Genomic DNA, 21,308 nt, shown 5'->3' on the forward strand with positions numbered 1-21,308 from the left:
AGTTCTTGAGTATATATTTAAAAAAATTTTTCTTACTGTGACTGAGACGGAACATCGTTTTAGACATCTGAGTCATTTGAATTACCCTTTCTGTGAACTGTTCTTTCCTTTTGTCCATTTTTGGTTGACCTTATTTCTCGTTGATATTTAGGAGGTCTGTGCCTGTTAAATGACTTATCAATATATGTGTACCTTACATGTACATATATTGATATGTGTATCAACATATGTGTACCTTATTGACTAAGGTACACATATTTTTACTGGTGTGTCTAGACTTTTTCTCTCTGCATAATTTTTTTTGGCCACTTTATTTTTATTTATTTATGTAACTGAAGTATAGTTGATTTACAATGTTGTGTTAATGTCTATTGTACAGCAAAGTGATTCAGTTACACGTATACATATGTTCTCTTTTATATTCTTTTCCATTCTGATTTATCTGTGATTTTTTAATGGAGTTTTTTAAACTTTCTTTTTCTTTTAACTTCTATGTAGTTGAATCTTTTTTCATTTATAGATTCTAGGTCATAGTAGAAAAGTATCTCTTAATTATTGAAACTGATTTTCCATAAGTTTTCTCTTAATGTCTTCCCCTGTACCCCCTTCATCCTTCTATCTCTCTGACATTTCTGTTTACCTGTCCCCCAGGACCACAATACTACAGTGTCAGCTAGGACTAATCCTCCTCACTAATAGCTGTTTCCAGAATTTTCCTGGCAATTCTACTTACTTATCTATACAGAACACAAACTAATCTCATTTGTGTAAGCAGCCCACAGGTCAAGAAACAGAACATCGGTAGAAACCCAGAAACCTCCTATCCTGACATCATAAATTAGGTTTACCTCTTTTCAAATTTATTACACATGAAATCAGGATGTGCACATATTCTTTTGAGCTAATTGTGTTCAATTGGCTTATATTTGTAAGATTTATCCATGTTGTGTGTATTTTTAGTTTGTTCCTTTGAGTTTCCTAAATTTAGGAGTTGGGATTGGGATTTAGGAATTAGGAATCATAAATTGGGATTTCCTAGATAGGGCTGCAAATTAATTCACCCAAAACTTGTAACATTGAAGTCTTCCAGGCTCACGATTTTCTGTTAGGTCTTTTTATTTCCTTTGGTGGTTGGTTAGCTGCTAAGTTGTGTTAATTCTTGTGACCCCGTGGACTGTAGCCCATCAGGCTCCTCTGTCCATGGAATTCTCCAGGCAAGAATACTGAGTGGGTTGCCATTTCTTTCTCCAGGGGATCTTTCCCATGCAGGACTCGAACCCAGGTCTCCTGCATTGCAGGCAGATTCTTTACTGACCGAACTCTGAGGGAATCCATGGTCAGTTTCCTTTAGCAGCCTTTAAAGTTTCCATCGTGTGATATCTTCTCTAAGACATTGACCAGTGTTCCCAGATTATATCAAGTAATGGTTTTCATAATGTACATCCTACATTTACCTCCTTTAATGGCCCCCTTTAGGGGCTGAATCATCTTTGTTTTCCTGGAATGAGCCTGGCTTTGCTTTTAATGTGGTGCTATATTCAGGTTGCTAATGTATAATTTGGATTTTTGCATCAATATTCATAATTGTGACTAGCCACAGTTACAATATTTTATTTAATTTTTGGAATGTGTGTTATGTTACCTTCATATAAAGGATTTGGAAATGCCTTTCTTCTTTTTCAGTGTTATGAAACAGTTTAATCACACTGGAAGTACCTGTCTCATAAATTTTGGACAAATCTGCTGTGCAACGGTTTGGGTTTTGTGTTTCCTGAATGTGTCCCATTTCATAATATTCCCTATTAGTTCTGTAAGGTCATTGTTTGCTTTAGATTTTCTCTCTTCTGGGCTGAGATTTGGTAATTTTATTTTCCTAGATAATTACCTACTTCACCTGGGTTCCCACATTGATTTAAATATTCCTCAGCAAAGTATTCTCTTATGATTATTTTAATTTCTTTCTTTCTATTTTCTCTGCTTTAAATTTCTTTTTGCCTAGTTATGCTTTCTACTTTTTTCTCTGTTCAGGAGAGCCATTAATTTATCTACTTTATTGTCCTCCCCCCAACAAAACTTTGTGGTTTTGTAGTTATTTATTAATTCTATTGCTTTTCTCTTTTCTAATGATTAATTTCTGCACTTATACTCATTTATACCTTCTATCTGCTTTCCTTGATTTTGTTATTATTTTTCTTGATTTCTATGCTTAATTTATTTTCATTGTTTCTTATATTAGCTTGGGAAGGCTAAGCTGCAGTAGCAAATGGATCTCCCAATTTTGGTGACCTAATGCAACAGAAATTAATTTATTTCGATTGTAATCTATTTCCAAGTAAGAAGAAGGTCTTTAGGCTGGTGAATCAACTACATGCTGAGGCTACTCAGGGATCTGGTGTTCTGCTTGAAAATAATTCAATTATTCTTTGCTAAACAGACCCAGAACAGTCCATATGCACACGTATTCTTTTCTTTTCCAGTTTCTTTCTTTGGAACCATAGCTCCAGTAGCTGCTGGTAGGTTATCTGAGTCCTTGAAGAGGACATTTTTACCAAAAAATTTATAACTGCATAACTTGGGTCTCCATTTTTCTAGTCTGTAAGATGTTTCCTTGCAATGCCAACTCTTAGGTTTTATTACATTGGTATACAATTTCAAGCCAACAGTTTCTGTGTTAGTTAGAGTAGTTTTGCTGCAGTAAAAATAGACTCCTAAAACTTATTCACTTAACAAAGTGAAAATGTATATGTTGCATGTTAGACCATTACTAAGGAGGAATTCCTGCTTTATGCAGTTGTCTTTATTTTTTAAAATTATTTTTAAAAATATTTATTTATTTGTTTTATTTATTTGGCTGTGCTATGTCTTAGTTGCAGCATGTAGGATCTCTGATCTTCATTGCAGCATGCAGAATCTTTAGTTGAGGCATGCAAACTCTTTTAAAATCAATATTTATTATTCTTATTTTTTATTTTGAGCTGAATCAGGTTTAGTTTCCCTGTGGCATGTGGGATCTTGGATCCCCAGCCACGGATAGAACCCTCCTTTGGTAAGTGGATTATTAACCACTGGACCACAGGGGCAGTCCTGACATGTGAACTCTTAGCTGTGGCACGTGAGATCTAGCTCCTGAGATTAGACCTGGGCCTGCTATATAGACAGCACGGAGTTTTAGCGACTGAACCACCAGGTAAGTCCCTGTGGAAGTCCCCTTTAATTCTCATAAAAGCAGCTATGAGAATAGAGGGGTTATAAAGGAGAATATATTTATATGTTTTTAATATATACTTGGGCAGATACCTTTACTGGTGCTCATTGTTTCTTTGTGTGGACTACAATTGTTGTCCACTGTCTTCATTTCAGCCTAAAATGTCCTTTTATCTTTCTATAGGGTTCTGTAGGGTGGATCACTGAGCTTGGAAAGGAGGAGCGATGGGAATAGCTCCTGTTAAAATGTCACAGACCCTACTGTCTTACCTAAGTTCAATAATTCCTCTTGTGTGGATGATCTGAAGTTCAGTCTATGGTTTGGTTAATTTTCATGGTACAGAAATGGTTGCTTTTGATTGCTTTGCCTGTATTTTCTTTCTTTCTTTCTTTTTTTTGTGAGAGTGAGTTCACCAAGGTCCTGCTCTGGAGATGTCAGTTGCCCTAGGAGCTATCTTCCTGTTCACTTTTCTGTAGTTTTGGGGGATGGGGCATGATGCACCCTTTTAATGTTTGTAGGTAAAGCCCTCTTTCATTTCTGAAAAGTTTTAAATTAGAATTTAGAATATACTTTGATTGCTATTACTTCTGTTCTTTGGGGACACTAATTGGTTTATGAGGTTAAAAATTGATTTAGATCAATAATGGCCACCCACATGGTCTTCAGAAGACGTGAACAAACTAGTCAGGTGAATGTAGAAGTATCATTTTGGAGGCAAGCTTTCCAGAGTACTGAATTCACCCTTGATGAAAGTCTTGCTTTGAAGTGTCTGCATTAGCCTAGAGTTTACGTCATTTGACAGTGCTCTGGTGCCACCCAGTGTTATAGACGAGTAAAGGTCACTCTGCCTCCCCCCCCCCCCTTTTTTCAATAATGACAGTTAATAATTGGTGTATCTACTTCATAATATGCAATTAAAAAGACCAAAGATGTGCTTTATATGTTTACTCTTATGCATAACCAGGCATATTTGGGAAAATCTTGTTATCTTGGAGTGAAGGGTTAGTGACGAAGAACTGAAGAGCCTCTTGATGAAAGTGAAAGAGGAGAGTGACAAAGTTGGCTTAAAGCTCAACATTCAGAAAACTAAGATCATGACATCCAGTCCCATCACTTCATGGCAAATAGATGGGGAAACAGTGGAAACAGTGGCTGAATTTATTTTTCTGGGCTCCAAAATCACTGCAGGTGGTGATTGCAGCCATGAAATTAAAAGACGCTTACTCCTTGGAAGGACAGTTATAACCAACCTAGACAGCATATAAAAAGCAGAGACATTACTTTGCCAAAAAAGGTCCATCTGGTCAAGGCTATGGTTTTTCCAGTAGTCATGTATGGATGTGACAGTTGGACTATAAAGAAAGCTGAGTGCAGAAGAATTGATGCTTTTGAACTGTGGTGTTGGAGAAGACTCTTGAGAGTCCCTTGGACTGCAAGGAGATCCAACCAGTCCATCCTAAAGGAGATCAGTTCTGGGTGTTGAACTGATGTTGTAGCTGAAACTCCAACACTTTGGCCACCTGATGCGAACACCTGAGTCATTGGAAAAGACCCTGATGCTGGTAAAGATTGAAGGCAGGAGGAGAAGGGGACGACAGAGGATGAGATGGTTGGATGGCATCACTGACTCGATGGACATGGGTTTGGGTGGACTCCGGGAGTTGGTGATGGACAGGGAGGCCTGGTGTGCTTTGGTTCATGGGGTCGCAAAGAGTTGGACATGACTGAGCAACTGAACTGAACTGAACTGAAGGGTTAGTATTCTATTCACTAGGAATTTCTCCTAAATGCAGTCTTGTTGTCCTTATTTCCATACTTCTCTGTGCCTACTGACTGAGGATTAGCCTATTTTTTCTCTGCTGTCTCCAAATTCTTTATGGATACTCTAAGATGTCTCTGAATACAAATAATCTTCACTTTACCTCCAACTCTGACATAAAAGTACCTATGCCCTGCCTGTACTCCTCTGTGTTCCTTCTATGTATGTGTCCTCCACGTCCTGGCATTATTCTTTCTACTGTAAAATTTTTACCACCATTAGAAATATCTTACTTCATATTTCTGATCTCTTTAAAAAAAAAAAGGCTTCCAGGTTTATAACTTTCAAGGTTATATAAAAAGTTTAACAATAAAAGATAATCCATTCAAACCAGTCAATCCTAAAGGAAATCAGTCCTGAATATTCATTGGGAGGACTGATGCCGAAGCTGAAGCTCCAAGACTTTGGCCACCTGATGCGAAGAGCCGACTCACTGAAAAAGACCCTGGCGCTGGGAAAGGTTGAAAGCTGAAGGAGAAGGGGACAACAGAGGATGAGATGGTTGGATGGCTTCACTGACTCGATGGACATGAGTTTGAGTAAACTCTGGGAGTTGGTGATGGACAGGGAAGCCTAGGGTCCACGGGGTCTCAAAGAGTCGGACACAACTGAGCAACTGAACTAATTCAAAAGGAGCCAAGGAAGAGATGAAGGAGGCAGCCACTCCAGATTGGTAGGTGGCAGGTTTAATAAGCAAGGGAACTTATATATGAGGCTTGTCTTGGGTGGCTACAAAACAGGAGATTGCCACAACTTCCTGCCAGAAACTTAAGATTTACATAGAGGCCTTAATGTATACAGTCTAGATGGTCACAACTACATATTATTCTCAAGGCTGCATCGTTGAAGTGGCTCCTAGCATAGGAACAGTGGGTGAAACGTACACTCCAAAAGTCTGCCTTTCAATTTGTGCACCTCCACAGGTTTCCCGAATGGCTCAGCGTGTAAAGAGTCTGCCTGCAATGTAGGAGACACAGGAGACATGAGTTCACTCCCTGGGTCGGAAAGACCCCCTGGAGAAGGAAATGGCTCCCCACTCCAGTATTCTTGTCTGGAGAATCCCATGAGCACAGGAGCTTGCTGGGCTACAGTCTATGGGGTTGCAAAGAGTCAGACATGACTGAGCAACTAACACACAGGCAAGCAACAGCAGATGTATCAGTTCAGTTCAGTTCAGTCGCTCAGTCGTGTCCAACTCTTTGAGACCCCATGAACGGCAGCATGCCAGGCCTCCCTGTCCATCACCAACTCCCGGAGTTTACTCAAACCCATGTCCATCGAGTTGGTGATGCCATCCAGCCATCTAATCCTCTGTCGTCCCCTTCTCCTCCTACCCTCAATCTTTCCCAGGATCAGGGTCTTCTCAAATGAGTCAGTTCTTCGCATCAGGTGTCCAAAGTATTGGAGTTTCAGCTTCAACATCAGTCCTTCCAAAGAACACCCAGGACTGATCTCCTTCAGGGTGGACTGGTTGGATCTCCTTGCAGTCCAAGGGACTCTCAAGAGTCTTCTCCAACACCACAGTTCAAAAGCTTCAATTCTTCTGCACTCAGCTTTCTTTATAGTCCAACTCTCACATCCATACATGACTACTGGAAAAACCATAGCCTTGACTAGACGGACCTTTATTGGCAAAGTAATGTCTCTGCTTTTTAATATGCTGTCTAGGTTGGTTATAACTTTCCTTCCTTCTTTTAATTTCATGGCTGCAATCACCACCTGCAGTGATTTTGGAGCCCAGAAAAATAAAGTCAGCCACTGTGTCCATTGTTTCCCCATCTATTTGCCATGAAGTGATGGGACCCAATGCCATGATCTTAGTTTCTGAATGTTGAGCTTTAAGCCAACTTTGTCACTCTCCTCTTTCACTTTCATCAAGAGGCCCTTTAGTTCTTCACTTTCTGCCATAAGAGTGGTGTCATCTGCATATCTGAGGTTATCGATATTTCTCCTGGCAATCTTGATTCCAGCTTGTGCTTCCTCCAGCCCAGCATTTCTCATGATGTACTCTGCATACAAGTTAAATAAGCAGGGTGACAATGTACAGCCTTTACGTACTCCTTTTCCTATTTGGAACCAGTCTGTTGTATCATGTCCAGTTCTAACTGTTGCTTCCTGACCTGCATACAGGTTTCTCAAGCAGATGCATATTCAATCCTATTAAATGTGCACAGAGCACATTTAATTCCAAGTCTTTGTTGATGTGTTTGTTTCCTTTTGTAGTCTGTGAACTCCATGGTAGTGACTATATATATTTTATACTTCCTTTCTCTGTCTTTAGCAAAATGCCTGGCACATAGAAGGTGCTCATTAAATATTTTGATGAATCGGGCATGAATGAATAAAGGCACTTCTTCAATGCAGGAATAGATCTGTTGCATGGCTATTTCTCCTCGACTGAAGCACATGAGATGATCCTTTAATGTGGATCTTTCCTGTGGAGTTGATTGACTGACTGATTCATTAAACATTTATAGAGAGCCTGATAGGTTTCAAGTAATGAGTCCATATAAAAACAAGTATAGTATCCTCTGAGTCTATGAGAAAATGATTCTTCCAGTACAGAAAGCAGCATTAGTACATTTTGGTTAGTCATTCCTGCAGATGGATGCTGAATAGGTTAAGGAGTGGTTAAAGCTGAATATTGACATACCAGTGTGAGTTTGGACTTTCATGTCCCTGACCTGGTCTTCAGGATGGCCCTCGCCTTATTTCATTTCTGCACAGGGAGGCTGTATGTCTGTTCTGGGCTTGCCTAAGGCAGCCATGTACTAAAACTGCTGCAGACCAGAGCATAGCCAGGGCATGCACAGGTGCGCATGTCAGGTGAGGTAAGCATGAGGCAGAAAAGGCATGTTTTGAGGATTTTGGCACCTTCTAATACTTGTTCTTCTCCAAAGATTCTGACTCACACAAGGCTTCCTCTGCTCATTCCTAAGGAAAACAAATTCCCTGTTATCGCCAGGTTCCCAAAACTTGTTCTTATCAACAACATGAACCTCATTTACTTTAGGTAATCAATTACTAATGAGGAGGGCTTCCTTCCTTTATTCTAAGAAAGCAAGTTCGTCTTAATTTCTTCCCTGTCCAAAGCCTGCTTTCAGAAGAGAGTCTGAAATTTCTCTACTATAAAAGGTCAAAGATTATTAGTTCAGAGATACCTTTCTAGTGGGTCTTCCTCTCTAAATAATATACCCAAGGGATGCCTGAGATTATGTTCTAGGAAACATGTAAAAAGACAAACAAACTGAGGCTTCTGAAATTTTTCCCAAAAGGTGGTTATCTTCTTTATCTACCAAGCTGGACAAAGTGGGGCATGGGTGGGGAGGAAAAAAAATCAGGGAGGAAAAACTCAGTGTCAAGGGCAGAGGTAGAGTTAAGCTAAAAAAACGTCTGAGGTCAGCGGTTAATTAAGGAGAAAGACACCGTGCAGGCAGTGCTCAGAGGAAGGAATTACATTGAGTGATGTGTGACAGGAGCTGGAGTTACATAACTATTTTGGTGCAGGCTGCAAAAAAAGGAACTTGTCCTGGTTTATCTCTTCTGCATTAGAACATCTTTGATTTTTAAGTCTTTCACATTCCCTATCAGAAAGATGGGGGCGAAAAGCAGGGGAGAGTGGGCAGAAGCAAAAAAAGAGGCTGGAGGGGCTCCGAAATTCTTCTTCCCCCGCCTCTCCGCCCCCGCCCCCGCCGCAACCGCGCACCTCCCCTCCCCCGCCACCGGGAAAGCGATGGTGGGACACTGGGCGGGCGCTGGGAGGAGCCTCTGGAGCATCCTCAGAGCAGCAGCCTCTGAGCACCATGGGAAAATCCTTCCTCCCTCGGACATGGCGCCCACCTGCCCGGTGGCAGCAGCCGGTTCCGGCGCCGCGATTCGCGGGTCCGGGCAGAAAGGCAGCTGGAGTTTCGGTCGCGGGGCGGAAGGAGCTGGATGGGGCGGGGGCGGAGGCGGCGGCGGTGACGCCGCCCGAGGGCCCGCGTGTTAAAGCTGAGGGCATCTGGGCGGCCGGCGGCGGGCAGCGGGCAGCGCCGCGCGTGCCGGCCCAGGCGCGCAGGCATGGGGTCCCAGGTGCTGCAGCTGCTCCGGCAGGGCGTGTGGGCCGCGCTCACCGGGGGCTGGTACCACGACCCCGATCAGAGCACGTTCACCAATAGTTGCCACCTCTACCTGTGGCTGTTCTTGCTACTGCTGCCCCTGGCGCTGCACCTGGTGAGTGGGGGTGGGGGCCGGTCAAGCCTTGGGGTAGCCTGCGAGTCTGCCTTCGGGATGGAAAGGGTTGGCGGTGATTCCTAGGGGCTGGAAGGGAGAAAGTCTTCAGGAATTTGGTACAGAGAAAGTACAGGCAAGGGGTCAGGGAGGGACTCCCCCGGCAGAAGTAGAAAGGACTTCGGGGGCTCTGGGACTCATTAAGAATTGATGCTCGCTGTTCCGATGAGTCAGACTCTGCTTGTCACTGTGCAATGTAGAACCGATTTTACATGTGAACAGCTCCAGGCCCCTTGGCTGGGTAGCTTAGGACAATATTTAGTATAAGATGCTGTGCATGATAACCAGAAGGCAAAATGAAATGTTAAAAGCAAAGCTATTTCGGTTGTTAATCTGTTACCCCTTTTCTTCCCTTTCCTGTTTTGCTTTGGGAAGGCAGGTTCAATGACCAATTACTCCATTTGCGGTTTCCACACCACTCTGTAAAGAAATCTGTAGAAAAAAGTAATGATGAAGAAATCTAATGTAATTTATTTGACCCTTTAGTGAGGTTACACGGTTGAGTGCTTGCTGAATAACTGCATAGATGACCTTCATAGGTAAACAAGCCCAACTGAAACAATGTTTAACCTTCTTTGAAAAGCTCTACAAGTAAGGTGCTCCAGGTCATATGAGATGTGTTCAGAACAGAATTTTGATATGCCTATTGAAGGACTTAATTTCTAAAACATAACTTGGTCATGTTCTCCACAACAAAAATCTTCAGCGAGTTTGTATGACTGACAGAGTCCCATTTTGCCACTAGATGTTGTCTGTGATTTCATTCCTATTTACTCTTTCTGGTAGTTTAGGATCAGAATTCTGGCTCTGAAGTCAGATTGCCTACATTAAATTTTGGGTTCATTCCTTACCAGTTCTGTGAGCAAGTTACTTTTACTTTATCTGATTAAAAAACTTTTATCCTTAAAATGAGAAAAATACTAGAACAGTGTTGTTTTGGGGCTTATATCAACATGTAAAGCTATCCATCTTTATGGCTTTTGACCTGGGATTGGACACAGACCTGGTGTAAATTTCTGTTTGGCTACTTATTAGTTGTTTGACCTGTTCTTGGCCTTAATCTAAATCTTAGTTTGTCACCCTTAAAATAGATGTGATAATGACCATTTCATGGAAAGAATAAATAAAATTTCATGTAAAAAACACTTAATACAATGGCTGACCCTTGGAGACCCTTTAATAAATTTGTTTCCTCTTCCTGTGTGACCTTATCTTTCATGTTTTCTTGGCATAGAATTCCCAGTGTTTTCTCTTTGCCTAGAGGGGCAGCACAGGGGAGAGATGAACCAAACTTGGATTCATTTCTGGTTCTTCTGCTCACTGGTTGTGTGAGCTTGTGCTTCCTGGTTTGTGTACCCAATAGTAGCAGCCTTACAGGGTTCATAGGAGGATTGAATAAATTAATGAATAGAGGACTGAATGAATTAGTTAACAGTTGATTGAATGAATGAATCAAACTACTTCTCAGTACTGTTTTTTTCCCCACATCATTCACTTGTCAAAATCTGTCCATTCTTCAAAACACAGTGGAATGGCCATTTCTGTCTAGGTGTTCTTGCTTCCACTTATCTAGAATTAATTTCTTTTCTCTCCTGCCCTAATATCATTCTCTTTTTACTGTCAGTACTGTGGCATATTCTGAATTCTGTACTTAGTTGTTGGAACATGTATTTTAGCTCTCCTCATGGATTGTGAGCTTTTTGAGGACATTGGTTTTGATTATGTTGATTCATCTTGGTTTCCCTTGCTGTACCCAGCAGGGTGCCCTATATTTAGTTAGCAGTGATCTCATACATAATAAACTGGTGGAAGTAAAGTCAACCTTCCTGCCCTTCTGTTCCAGTCAGTATTAAGTTGTCTATCTCACAGCACATTCTGAGTATTTCCTGATAGTGCAAGCAATAGATACTTCACTTCTACTCCCACTCCTCAGCAACAACCAAATTAATGTTTAATATAATTCCTGCAGATTTTAAAAAAATGAATATGGGCTCCTTTTTGCATAACTCCTTTTAAAGTTTGATATATGTGTATGGTCAGAACCTTTAATTTCTACCTAGTTATGCTTCATTGAGTAGCTTGATTTCTACTTTGCATTTGTGAATAGGAAATTGTTGCTAAGTTTCTCTTTAATGATATTTCAAAGTAATTTTTGGCTAAATCTCAAGAGTTTAGAAATCAAAAAAGTGATACCTCGAATACTTTTGTCTCGGGTTTTCTGGATCAAACCAATTATACTGAAATTTTTATATCTTTTGCCATTGTGCTTTTAATCATTACAGAATCATTTAATGTGAGTGCATTCATTACATTGCTGTTTTTTAAAATAAGAATAAGATAGCCTGTCTTATTGAAAAAAGTGCAGGTAGTCCTTTTCTTGCTCTGGTTTTCTGGTTTCTGAAAATTAATTTAGAAATAAAAGACCTTTCTTCCCAGTGGAGGGTTCTGTTCTCTGGGTTTTGATGCCTAAATATATATTTTCTGCACTTCAGTGCTCCTGTGATTGTCAACATCTTTCTCAGTTTGTTCCACTTATGAGAACATAGTCCGAAAAGATCTCTGGCTGCTTGCTGACAGCAGGGACATATAAAGTTCTGTTATTTAAAGGAACTGAACTTTTCTGGGCTTTTCACAATTAATTTAAACATGCTTAATCAAGACAGTTGCTCTGTAAGAAAAATCCACCCTTTAATTTAATGGAGACTTTGAATAGGTAAATATAATTTTTGTTATTAATTATCGAAGCAAACTAATCTCTAAGCCCCAGCATTTATTTAGGTCTAGGTGGAAAATACGTTATTTATTAACATTCATAAGCTATATATTTTCAAGAAACACTCAAAATACATACCTAAAAACAAAGGTCATTTTAGATCGTTTGAAAAGACTTTAACTTTGATTTATTATCAGCTTAATTTTAGTTTGGGCAAGCTGAAAGATCCATTTGTCATCAGAGATGTTTAGTTTCTCGTTTATTACATGTGTTCTTATATTTATTCTCTGAAGATTCATGTAGAGCTTTAAAATGGGAGCACCCTGGCCATGATTCTGACCCAGAATAAGTTCTGGCAGCACCAGACTAGTGTCAAAAGATGTCCTTGCCCTATTACTTATCAATTGTGTGATCTTGTGCAAGTCTCTTCACTTCTCTGGGCCTCAGTTTTCTCATCTGTAAAATGGGATTTTTTTTTTTGTTTTTAGATTAAGCCACTGAGATCCAGAGGGCGTAGGTTACTTGCCCAAGGCCATCTAGATAACTGGTAGTAAAATTTAGAGCTTTAGCTGAGGTCCTGTTGTCTCCAAGTCTTTGGCCTTCTCACAGCACTGTAACCTGACCTGATACACTGATATACAAGAGAGGATTTGAACTCCCTGAAGCAGTGACCTGTCCTCAAGTGAAATTCTGAGCATCTGGGAGGTGGTAAGGTTAACCTGAATATAAGAAAAAATGGGGTGGAAACTTTACATTCTTTAAGACCTCATATAAGGCATTATATTTTTTTATTCTTTATTTTATGGTTGTGGCTTTATTTTTCCTCAGATTTTTTTTTTTTTTTTTCTGTCTTTTAGCCAGACTTACTTGGCTTCCCAGGTGACACTAGTGGTAAAGAACCCGCCTGCCAATACAGTAGACATAAGAGACGTGGGTTTGATCTCTGGGTGGGGAAGAGCCCCTGGAGGAGGGAATGGCTCCCCACCCCAGTATTCTTGCCTGGAGAACCCCATGGACAGAGGAAGCTGGCGGATTACAGTCCATAGGTCGCACAGGGTCAGACACGACTGAGGTGACTTAGCACGCGGGCACTCTGTTTCCAGTTCTGCTTGCTAATTTAACCTTGACGACTGTTTGTTTGGATAAAACCCACTTCGTCTCTGATTGCTGTGATTGTAATAAAGTGGGTCACTTGTCAGGGGCTGTCGTCCCAGACCACAGTGGGTGGTCTGTGCACAGTGGCTCTCGCTGGCACCCCTGGTTGGTAACCCTCCTGTCACGGTCTATGACCACTCCCCATTTGGGTCCACAGCTATTTTTCTTTAGGTTCTGTATTTCTTTGGCTACCCCTTCTCGCTCCTGCTTCTAACATAGAAGATGCCTTTATGTGAATTATGGAAAGGTGGCCTGTCCAAAAAGACACCCTTTCCTGGCTCTGGACCTCGGGGCTGGACTTCAGTCACCATTTCACCCTGTCAGCTGGAGGCCTTTGTACAGTATACAACCTGCCCACCCTGACACGACAGGCCTGACTGGTCCACTTGATTGCTGTTACTTTGTTGGACTGCTTGGTACACTGCTGGTCCCAGAGGGTACCTCTCAGGCTGATCAGTCCTAGTGCTCATATTCAGCTTCTTCATGAGAAAGACTTTTTCTGCTGTTGAATCCCGTGGTGCGTACTTAATCTTCTTTGATTTGTAGAAGCTTGTTATCTGGCGTTTCTGCTTGTGGTGACTATTTATACTCACATGGAGATGCTTGATGCTTTATGCATTCCCATAATCCACTTGAATGTCTGAACTTCCTTCTTCCTCCCCTCAGCTGCCTGAAACAAAATTGGTTTGAGTTTGAGGGATGCTTGAAGGCATTCTTCCCTGGGCCCTGGGCTTCCAAAGAAATGCAGACCCGAGCCTTCTAGACTTGGGCCGAATGCCATCCCTTGGAATTGTCTTAAAATTTTTGCCACTCCAGATCCTTGTTTGGACTGTGTGTACAAAGAGCTTGTCTCCATGGGGACTTTGCTTGCCTGGTGCAAGCACATTTGCCAGAGATGTCCCTAGGATGTCGGGCATCCTAGGGCAGTCGTCTTCAATTTTTTCAAGTTAATATGGCCTTTCTTGAGTGACCTGGCCACCTTTTGCAAAATTCCTTCTTCTTTTCCTCATCTTCTGCCATTTAGACACATGAATGTCTGCCAGCCAGTTGTGTTTTTGTGTCTGTGATTAAAAAGAAAGCACCTGCCTTGTTCTAGGATGTTGGCCTCCGCAACACTTTCCAAAAAAGAGTATTCTTCCTCACTTTTCTTTCTTTGAAGTATTGCAAGTTCATGACTAATTTTCTGGTGGTAAAATTTATTATGTCCCCAACCCCACCTGCACTTCCCTTTCTCCCAATTAGTGACTAGTTTTATTTGAATGCCTCTCTCCATAGACATTGTTATTTTTCCAATTGTAATGTTTAATACTTTATTTAATACCTTTGGTGTGATTTCTTTTGCATGGAAGGTGATACTTATCAGGAGATTATTGTTTTCTGATTTTAACCATTTGGTGTCTCAGATTATTCCTTTTTGAGTTTAACCAACTTTATTGTCACTTTTTTCTACTCTAAATCTCTTTTCTACATCCTACAGAAGAAAAAAATGGACTAGTTCTTTTTTAAAATTTTAGCTTAATGTAATTTTTTATCGGAAAAGAATAGCTTTACAATGTTGTGTTAGTTTCAGCTGTACAACAGTGCTGTATGTGCAATTGAGCCTCCCTCTTGAGCACCCTGCCAACCTCCATCCCACTCCTCTAGGTCCTCACAGATCACCAAGCTGAGCTCCCGGTACAGTACAGCAGCTTCCCATTAGCTCTCTGTCTTACACGTGGTAGTGTATACGTGTCAGTCCGACTCTCCCAACTGTTCTACCCTCTTCTTCCCCCACCTCCATGTCTACAAGTCCATTCTCTACATCTGTGTCTCTATTCAGTTTCGTTCAGTTCAGTCGCTCAGTTGTGTCTGACTCTGCGACCCCATGAATCACAGCACACCAGGCCTCCCTGTCCATCACCAACTCCTGGAGTCCACCCAAACCCATGTCCATTGAGTCGGTGATGCCATCCAACCATCTCATCCTCTGTCGTCCCCTTCTCCTCCTGCCCTCAATCTTTCCCAGCATCAGGGTCTTTTCAAATGAGTCAGCTCTTCGCATCAGGTGTCCAAAGTTTTGGAGTTTCAGCTTCAACATCAGTCCTTCCAATGAATACCCAGGACTGATCTCCTTTAGGATGGACTGGTTGGATCTCCTTTCTTCTCCAACACCATAGTTCAAAAGCATCAATTCTTCAGCATTCAGCTTTCTTTATAGTCCAACGCTCACATCCATACATGACCACTGGAAAACCATAGCCTTGACTAGACAGACCTTTGTTGGCAAAGTAATGTGTCTGCTTTTTAATATGCTGTCTAGGTTGGTTATAACTTTCCTTCCAAGGAGTAAGCGTCTTTTAATTTCATGGCTGCAGTCACCATCTGCAGTGATGTTGGAGTCCAGAAAAATAAAGTCAGCCACTGTTTCCACTGTTTCCCCATCTATTTGCCATGAAGTGATGGGACCCAATGCCATGATCTTAGTTTTCTGAATGTTGAGCTTTAAGCCAACTTTGTCACTCTCCTCTTTCATTTTCATCAAGAGGCTCTTTAGTTCTTCTTCACTTTCTGCTATAAGGGTGGTGTCATCTGCATATCTGAGGTTATTGATATTCCTTCCAGCAATCTTGATTCCAGCTTGTGCTTCCTCCAGCCCAGCGTTTCTCATGATGTACTCTGCATATAAGTTAAATAAGCAGGGTGACAGTATACAGGCTTGACTTCTCTATTCCTGACCTGCAAATAGGTGTATCTGTACCAAAAAATGTACTAATTCTTAATAGTATTCAAAATTTTTCCTTTTTTTCTGATGAATTTTTCACCTTTAACATTGTTATTATTCTAGATAATAGTAACAGCCAGCACTCACTGAGCCCATATAGACCGGCACGTTTGGAGAAGCTCTGCACGAACTAAAACATCTCCTCCTCTCAGTAAACCAGAGAGCCACTGTCATTATTCCCACTTTACAGTTGATGAAGCTGGCAAGGAGAGGTTGGCACGATACATGGCTAGTTGTGACCTGACCAGAATTAGAGCCAACAGTTGGAGTTGGTACCCACTCAGCCATACCACCTCTAATCCAGGTACTTTCACAAGTTAACTTTTCCTATGTAGTCCTTTGCACATGGATAGTGTCTGGATCTCTTCATGCCAGTGTGCAGAATATTTTGCAACAGGGGATCTATTCTTTGCACTTTGGCATGAAGAGATCTAACCACTGAGTATGTGCAAAAGGCTGTGTAGGGAAAGTTACCTTCCCTCCCACACTTGTCTCCAGTGCGTTTTTTGAGGAGCAGCCACCATATACTGTCTCTTGTGTGTTCTTCCAAGTGACATTTGGTCACATGTGATTGAGTTTGACTTCGGGGTTCTGGGGTTTAATCCCAAAGCAGCCTTCTTTGTCATCTACTCTCCCTTTTAATTTGCTCTGTAGGGAGTTCTTTCTCTACTCTTAGATAAAAATGTACAAGCCCCATGACTTCAGGTTACAGATAATACAAGGCTTTATAGTTGCTTTAAGTAACAAAACACAGATTTGATTGGGATTTCAGCTTGTCCAATTCCATATGGTGATGACAGGCTTCAGGGATATGAGGATGGCCTGGTCTTTTTTCACTTTTCTCTCTCACACTTTGGCTGATGTTCTAATGCCTTTGGCATCGAAGAGTAGGGAAGTTCTTTGTTAAGCAGTGCGGTGGTAAGCTGGCTATCAGCTTTTGAAGCATGGCTCACATTTCCAGCTGGCTCTCTCCAGCGAGGTCCTCCCACATGTCCTATAGAGACCCTGTTCTTCTTGCCAGGTTTCTCCTGCCCACGGTTTCCTTGAGGGCTGCTGTATCTCTATTCTGCCTGGTTGCCTACTCCTTCCACAGTTCTTTGGCACATGGCAGTCCACCCCAGCTTTCTTTTGGTCCAGGGCCCCTCTGAACCTCTAAAGCAAACCCTGAGGTCATTTGCACACACAGTCTCTGCAAACACTGATACATTCTCTCCCTGAACAGATGGGGAGCGCAACCAAACCCCAGCATATCAACTTCTCCTTCATCCTTCCATCAGAGCAACTAGCCAGCTGTTCTCTCATCTTTTAGTCCTTCAGGGAAGAATCAGGCATCATACTCCCTGCCCAAATTGTCAGGACCATAACAAGTCTCTGAGTGGTCCCACCAAAGCCTTCCTCTTGGTTGTGGGGGAGAGAAACACGGGGCTCACTGAATACCAGCGGGGCTGTCTGACAATCTTCATGAGCCCTCTCATTCCGTACTCGATTACATCCTCACTTTGGGTGAAGGTTTTAGGGTCATCTTGCTCATCGTCATAACCTATTTAGAAGTTTCTGGATGTGTCTTGTTCCAGAAGTTGTCCTGGGATCTGATAACTATCCTACCTTGGCTCTTCGGTCAACGCTTCCAGTTCACTATTTTGTTATATTCGTGTGCAGCCATTTATCTGTACTACATCTCCTTGTTCTTTCCACTTTACCTTTTCCACTTTATTTTTGGAGAGCATTCCATGAAGAGCTACTTCTTTATTTTTAATGTCAGCATGGTATGCCACTGTGTGAGTAAAGAGTGATTTATTTGACCTGTCCCCTATGAAGACTAGACCTTTGCTGGTGGCTAAGATGGTAAAGAATCTGACGGCAGTGCAGGAAACCTGGGTGTGATCCCTGGTTTGGGAAGAGCCCCTGGAGAAGGAAATGGCTACCCACTCCATGCTTCTTGGTTGGAGAATTCCATGGACAGAGGAGCCTGGCAGGTTACAGTCCATGGGGTTGCAAAGAATCAGGCATGACTGAGAGACTTAAACAATGAAGATTATTTTAAGTTTTTCAGATGATGTTTGACATTGTCTATTTGAATTGTTTCTTTCAGTATTTGAACATGTATATAAGTCAGGATATGCTAATTTGTACTGATGTAACAACCTCAGAATCACCTTGGTTTTACCTTTTTAAAAAAAATTCATATTGTATGTCCAACATGGGTAGTTGGGAATGGACAGCATGGTTAGCAGGGGGTCCTGCTTATCACAAGCATGTAGATTTCCAGGCTACATGCCCATTGTGCTCAGACTTTTCCTCATCAGGACTTTCCTGTGCTCCAAGGGCAGTGGAAAGTACAGTCCTACTGTGTGTCCAGAAAAGAACTGAACCTATATGTTGGACCTGTGTCTACTGTATCAAAGTGCCAAGTGTTCAGTTGGATATTGGGGAAACAACGGGCTAATGATAGATTGGTATCTCTCCTTGTTAACAGGTAAAGATAAACAGATATAAATAGGGAGGTGGGAGGGGGGATCAGGATGGGGAATACATGTAACTCCATGGCTGATTCATGTCAATGTATGACAAAACCCACTACAATATTGTAAAGTAATTAGCCTCCGACTAATAAAAATAAATGAAAAAAAAGAAAAAAAATAACACAATGATAACTTATTTCAAGGGAAGTGCAAGATGCTTTACAGTAAAGATGGAAGCCCTCTTCCTGGCTTTGGTGTGTAGAAGTGCTTTGCAAAGGAAAGAATTTCTAATTTGGAGTCTGTTGGGTGATTAAAAGCTAGTCAAACCAAGATAGTAGACCATGAGAAGGAGTGTGGGAATTTTTCCTCAGCATGGTGAGATACAGTGATGAGTTATTTTTTAGTCAGCTTTGAGGTAGGATATTATTTTTTATCCCCCAGTTTTTATTTTTGAAAAACCCCTCATCTGCAGAAAAGTTGCAGATGTAGCACAATGAATTTGAATATTATTTACCCTTCATTTTGAGTCATCAGTTCTCAATGTTTTGCCACGTTTACTTCATCACTCTTATTGTTATACAGTTTAAAATTTGCTGAATCATTTGAGAATAAATTACAGACATCAAGACACTTCCCTCTAGAAACTTTGTCAGGTATCTCTTAAGGAAAAAAACATTCTCTCACATGATTGTCACACTCATAAACATTGATACAATGCTTTGTCAAATATACAGTTCTCATGCAAATTTCACTAGTTATGCCAGTAGTGTCTTGCCTAGCTGGGCTTTTGGTTTTATTTTTCTGGATCTGAGTTTCAATCAAGGATTGCACATTGTTTTTAGTTGTGATGTCTCTGTCCTTTATTATAGAACAAGTTTTTCAAGTCTTTTTTCTTTGTTTTTGCTTTTGTGTCAGTGAAAGTTGTTTTGCAGAATGTCCCACAATTTTGATCCTTTTTTATTGCATCCTTGAGATTAGATATGTGATTATGCATTTTTTTGGAATGAATACTAAGTGATGTGTCTCGTCCTGATCCTATCAGAGCCACCCAATGTCATTTCCCCCATTGTTAGTGCTGTTGAGTTTGGTCATTGGTAAAGATGGTGTTGGTCAGATTTCTCTGTTGTAAAGGTACCCACCTGGTTTCCCCTTGTATTTAACAAGTAATCTGGGAGAGGAAACCTGGAGATGGTACATGTTATTATAAAGTCAAAGTGAAAGTCACTCAGTCATGTCCGACTCTTTGCAACCCCATGGACTGTAGCCCGCCGGGCTCCTCTGTCCATGGGATTCTCCAGCCAAGAATGCTGGAGTGGGTTGCCATTCCCTTCTCCAGGGGATCTTCCCAACCCGAGAATAGAATCCAGGTCTCCTGCATTGTAGGCAGATTCTTTACCTTCTAAGCTACCAGGGAAGCCCCTAAGTATCACCCCTCAAAATTTTCATTCATGATTGTGCCATAAATTAATGATGCTTGGCTAAAATAATTACCTTGATGATAGCTCCAAAATAGTGATTTTCTACTTATTGATTAGGTATTCTTCCGTGAAGAAAGACTTTCCTTTTCCCTCTGCCCTATAGTTTTGTCATGCTTATTAGTGTGGCCTCATAATTTCTTTTTTAATTCAATGGATATAATTCATTCCTACCATCATTATTTTTTTTTAAAAATTAAATATTTTATTTATCTCCAAACTAGATTTTTAAAAAAATGAAGTATAGTTGATTTATAATTTGATTTTAGTTTCAGGTATATAGCATAGTGATTCAGTATTTTTACAGATTATATTCCATTAAAAGTTACTACAAAATATTTTTAAAAAAAAGAAAAAAAAGTGACTACAAAATAATGGCTATAATTCCCTGTGCTGCCTAATATATCCTTGTTGCTTATCTGTTTTATTTACAGGAGCTTGTGCCTCTCAATTCCATACCCCTATATTGCCCTTCCTTTTCTCCTCTCCTCACTGCTTTGTTCTCTCTGTCTGTGAGTTTGTTTCTGTTTTGCTCTATCCATTCATTTGGTTTATTTTTTAGATTCCACATATAGATGATATAACGCAGTATTTATATTTCTTTGTCTGACTTCACTAAACACAGTACACTCTAAGTTCATCTATGTTATCGCAAATGGCAGAATTTTATTCTTTTTATGGGTGAGTAATATACCATTATACATATAGATGCCATTATATTACTCATTTAATGAATGAGTAATACACCATTATACATATATATACACTCCTATACCTCTACCAAAACAAAATCTTTTGGTTAATTTCATGAGTGTTTTGTGATTTTTATTATTATTACTATTGTTATTATTACTTTAAGAACACGCCGATAATGTGCTGTGAGAGTAGTGTTTTCTAAAGTTACTTGGATTAATTCTTTAAACAACTTTATTGAGATATAATTGACATATAATGTCACATTAGTTTCAGGTTTACAATGTAGTAATTCAATATTTGCATAGGATTAATTCTTTATTTTTAAGTTTTGATTTGTTTTTATGGTTATGCTATCAATTTGATATATGATTAAGATCATATGTGATGATTTAATTCTAATTTTTTCCCTCCATCCTTGTTGATTTAATAATTTTGAGAAGTATAGAACAAGTTAAAAAAACACATTAAAAAGATATGCCATTTTACTTTATCAAAAAATGTCTCTGGCTCTTGAGTGAAATTAGATGCGGGAAAGAACAAGATAGATGTGGGAGGTTTGGAGGCTGTTTTCACTAGTCCAACCCAGAGATAATGTTGGCAGTAAAGATGGATAAATGTGGTCTAGTTTGATAAGATTTAGTGATGCATTCACTTTTGGGGTGGAGTAACAAGTATAAAGGTAGGAATCAAGGGGGATGCCCAGTTAATTGGTTTGAGCAACGGGTATACGGGATACCGTTGACTGAGATGGGA

General features: G+C 40.6%; 1 protein-coding gene across 2 annotated transcripts in view; it reads left to right on the forward strand.

The window, feature by feature from the left end:
• Positions 1 to 9,083: 9,083 nt before the first annotated feature.
• PCNX2 (pecanex 2) overlaps positions 9,084 to 21,308 on the forward strand; it is a 300,484-nt gene continuing 288,259 nt past the window's right edge. Inside the window, exons 1-2 of one of the 2 annotated variants that reach the window (XM_065919840.1) lie at positions 9,084 to 9,235; positions 9,986 to 10,016. In XM_065919840.1, the coding sequence (XP_065775912.1) occupies positions 9,084 to 9,235; positions 9,986 to 10,016 (183 nt within the window). Of the gene's footprint in view, positions 9,237 to 9,985; positions 10,017 to 21,308 lie in introns of those variants that run through there. The other variant, XM_065919838.1, reaches the window with a different exon arrangement.

Source organism: Muntiacus reevesi, chromosome 2 (genome assembly GCF_963930625.1).
Source record: "Muntiacus reevesi chromosome 2, mMunRee1.1, whole genome shotgun sequence".
Taxonomy (NCBI): Eukaryota; Metazoa; Chordata; class Mammalia; order Artiodactyla; family Cervidae; genus Muntiacus; species Muntiacus reevesi.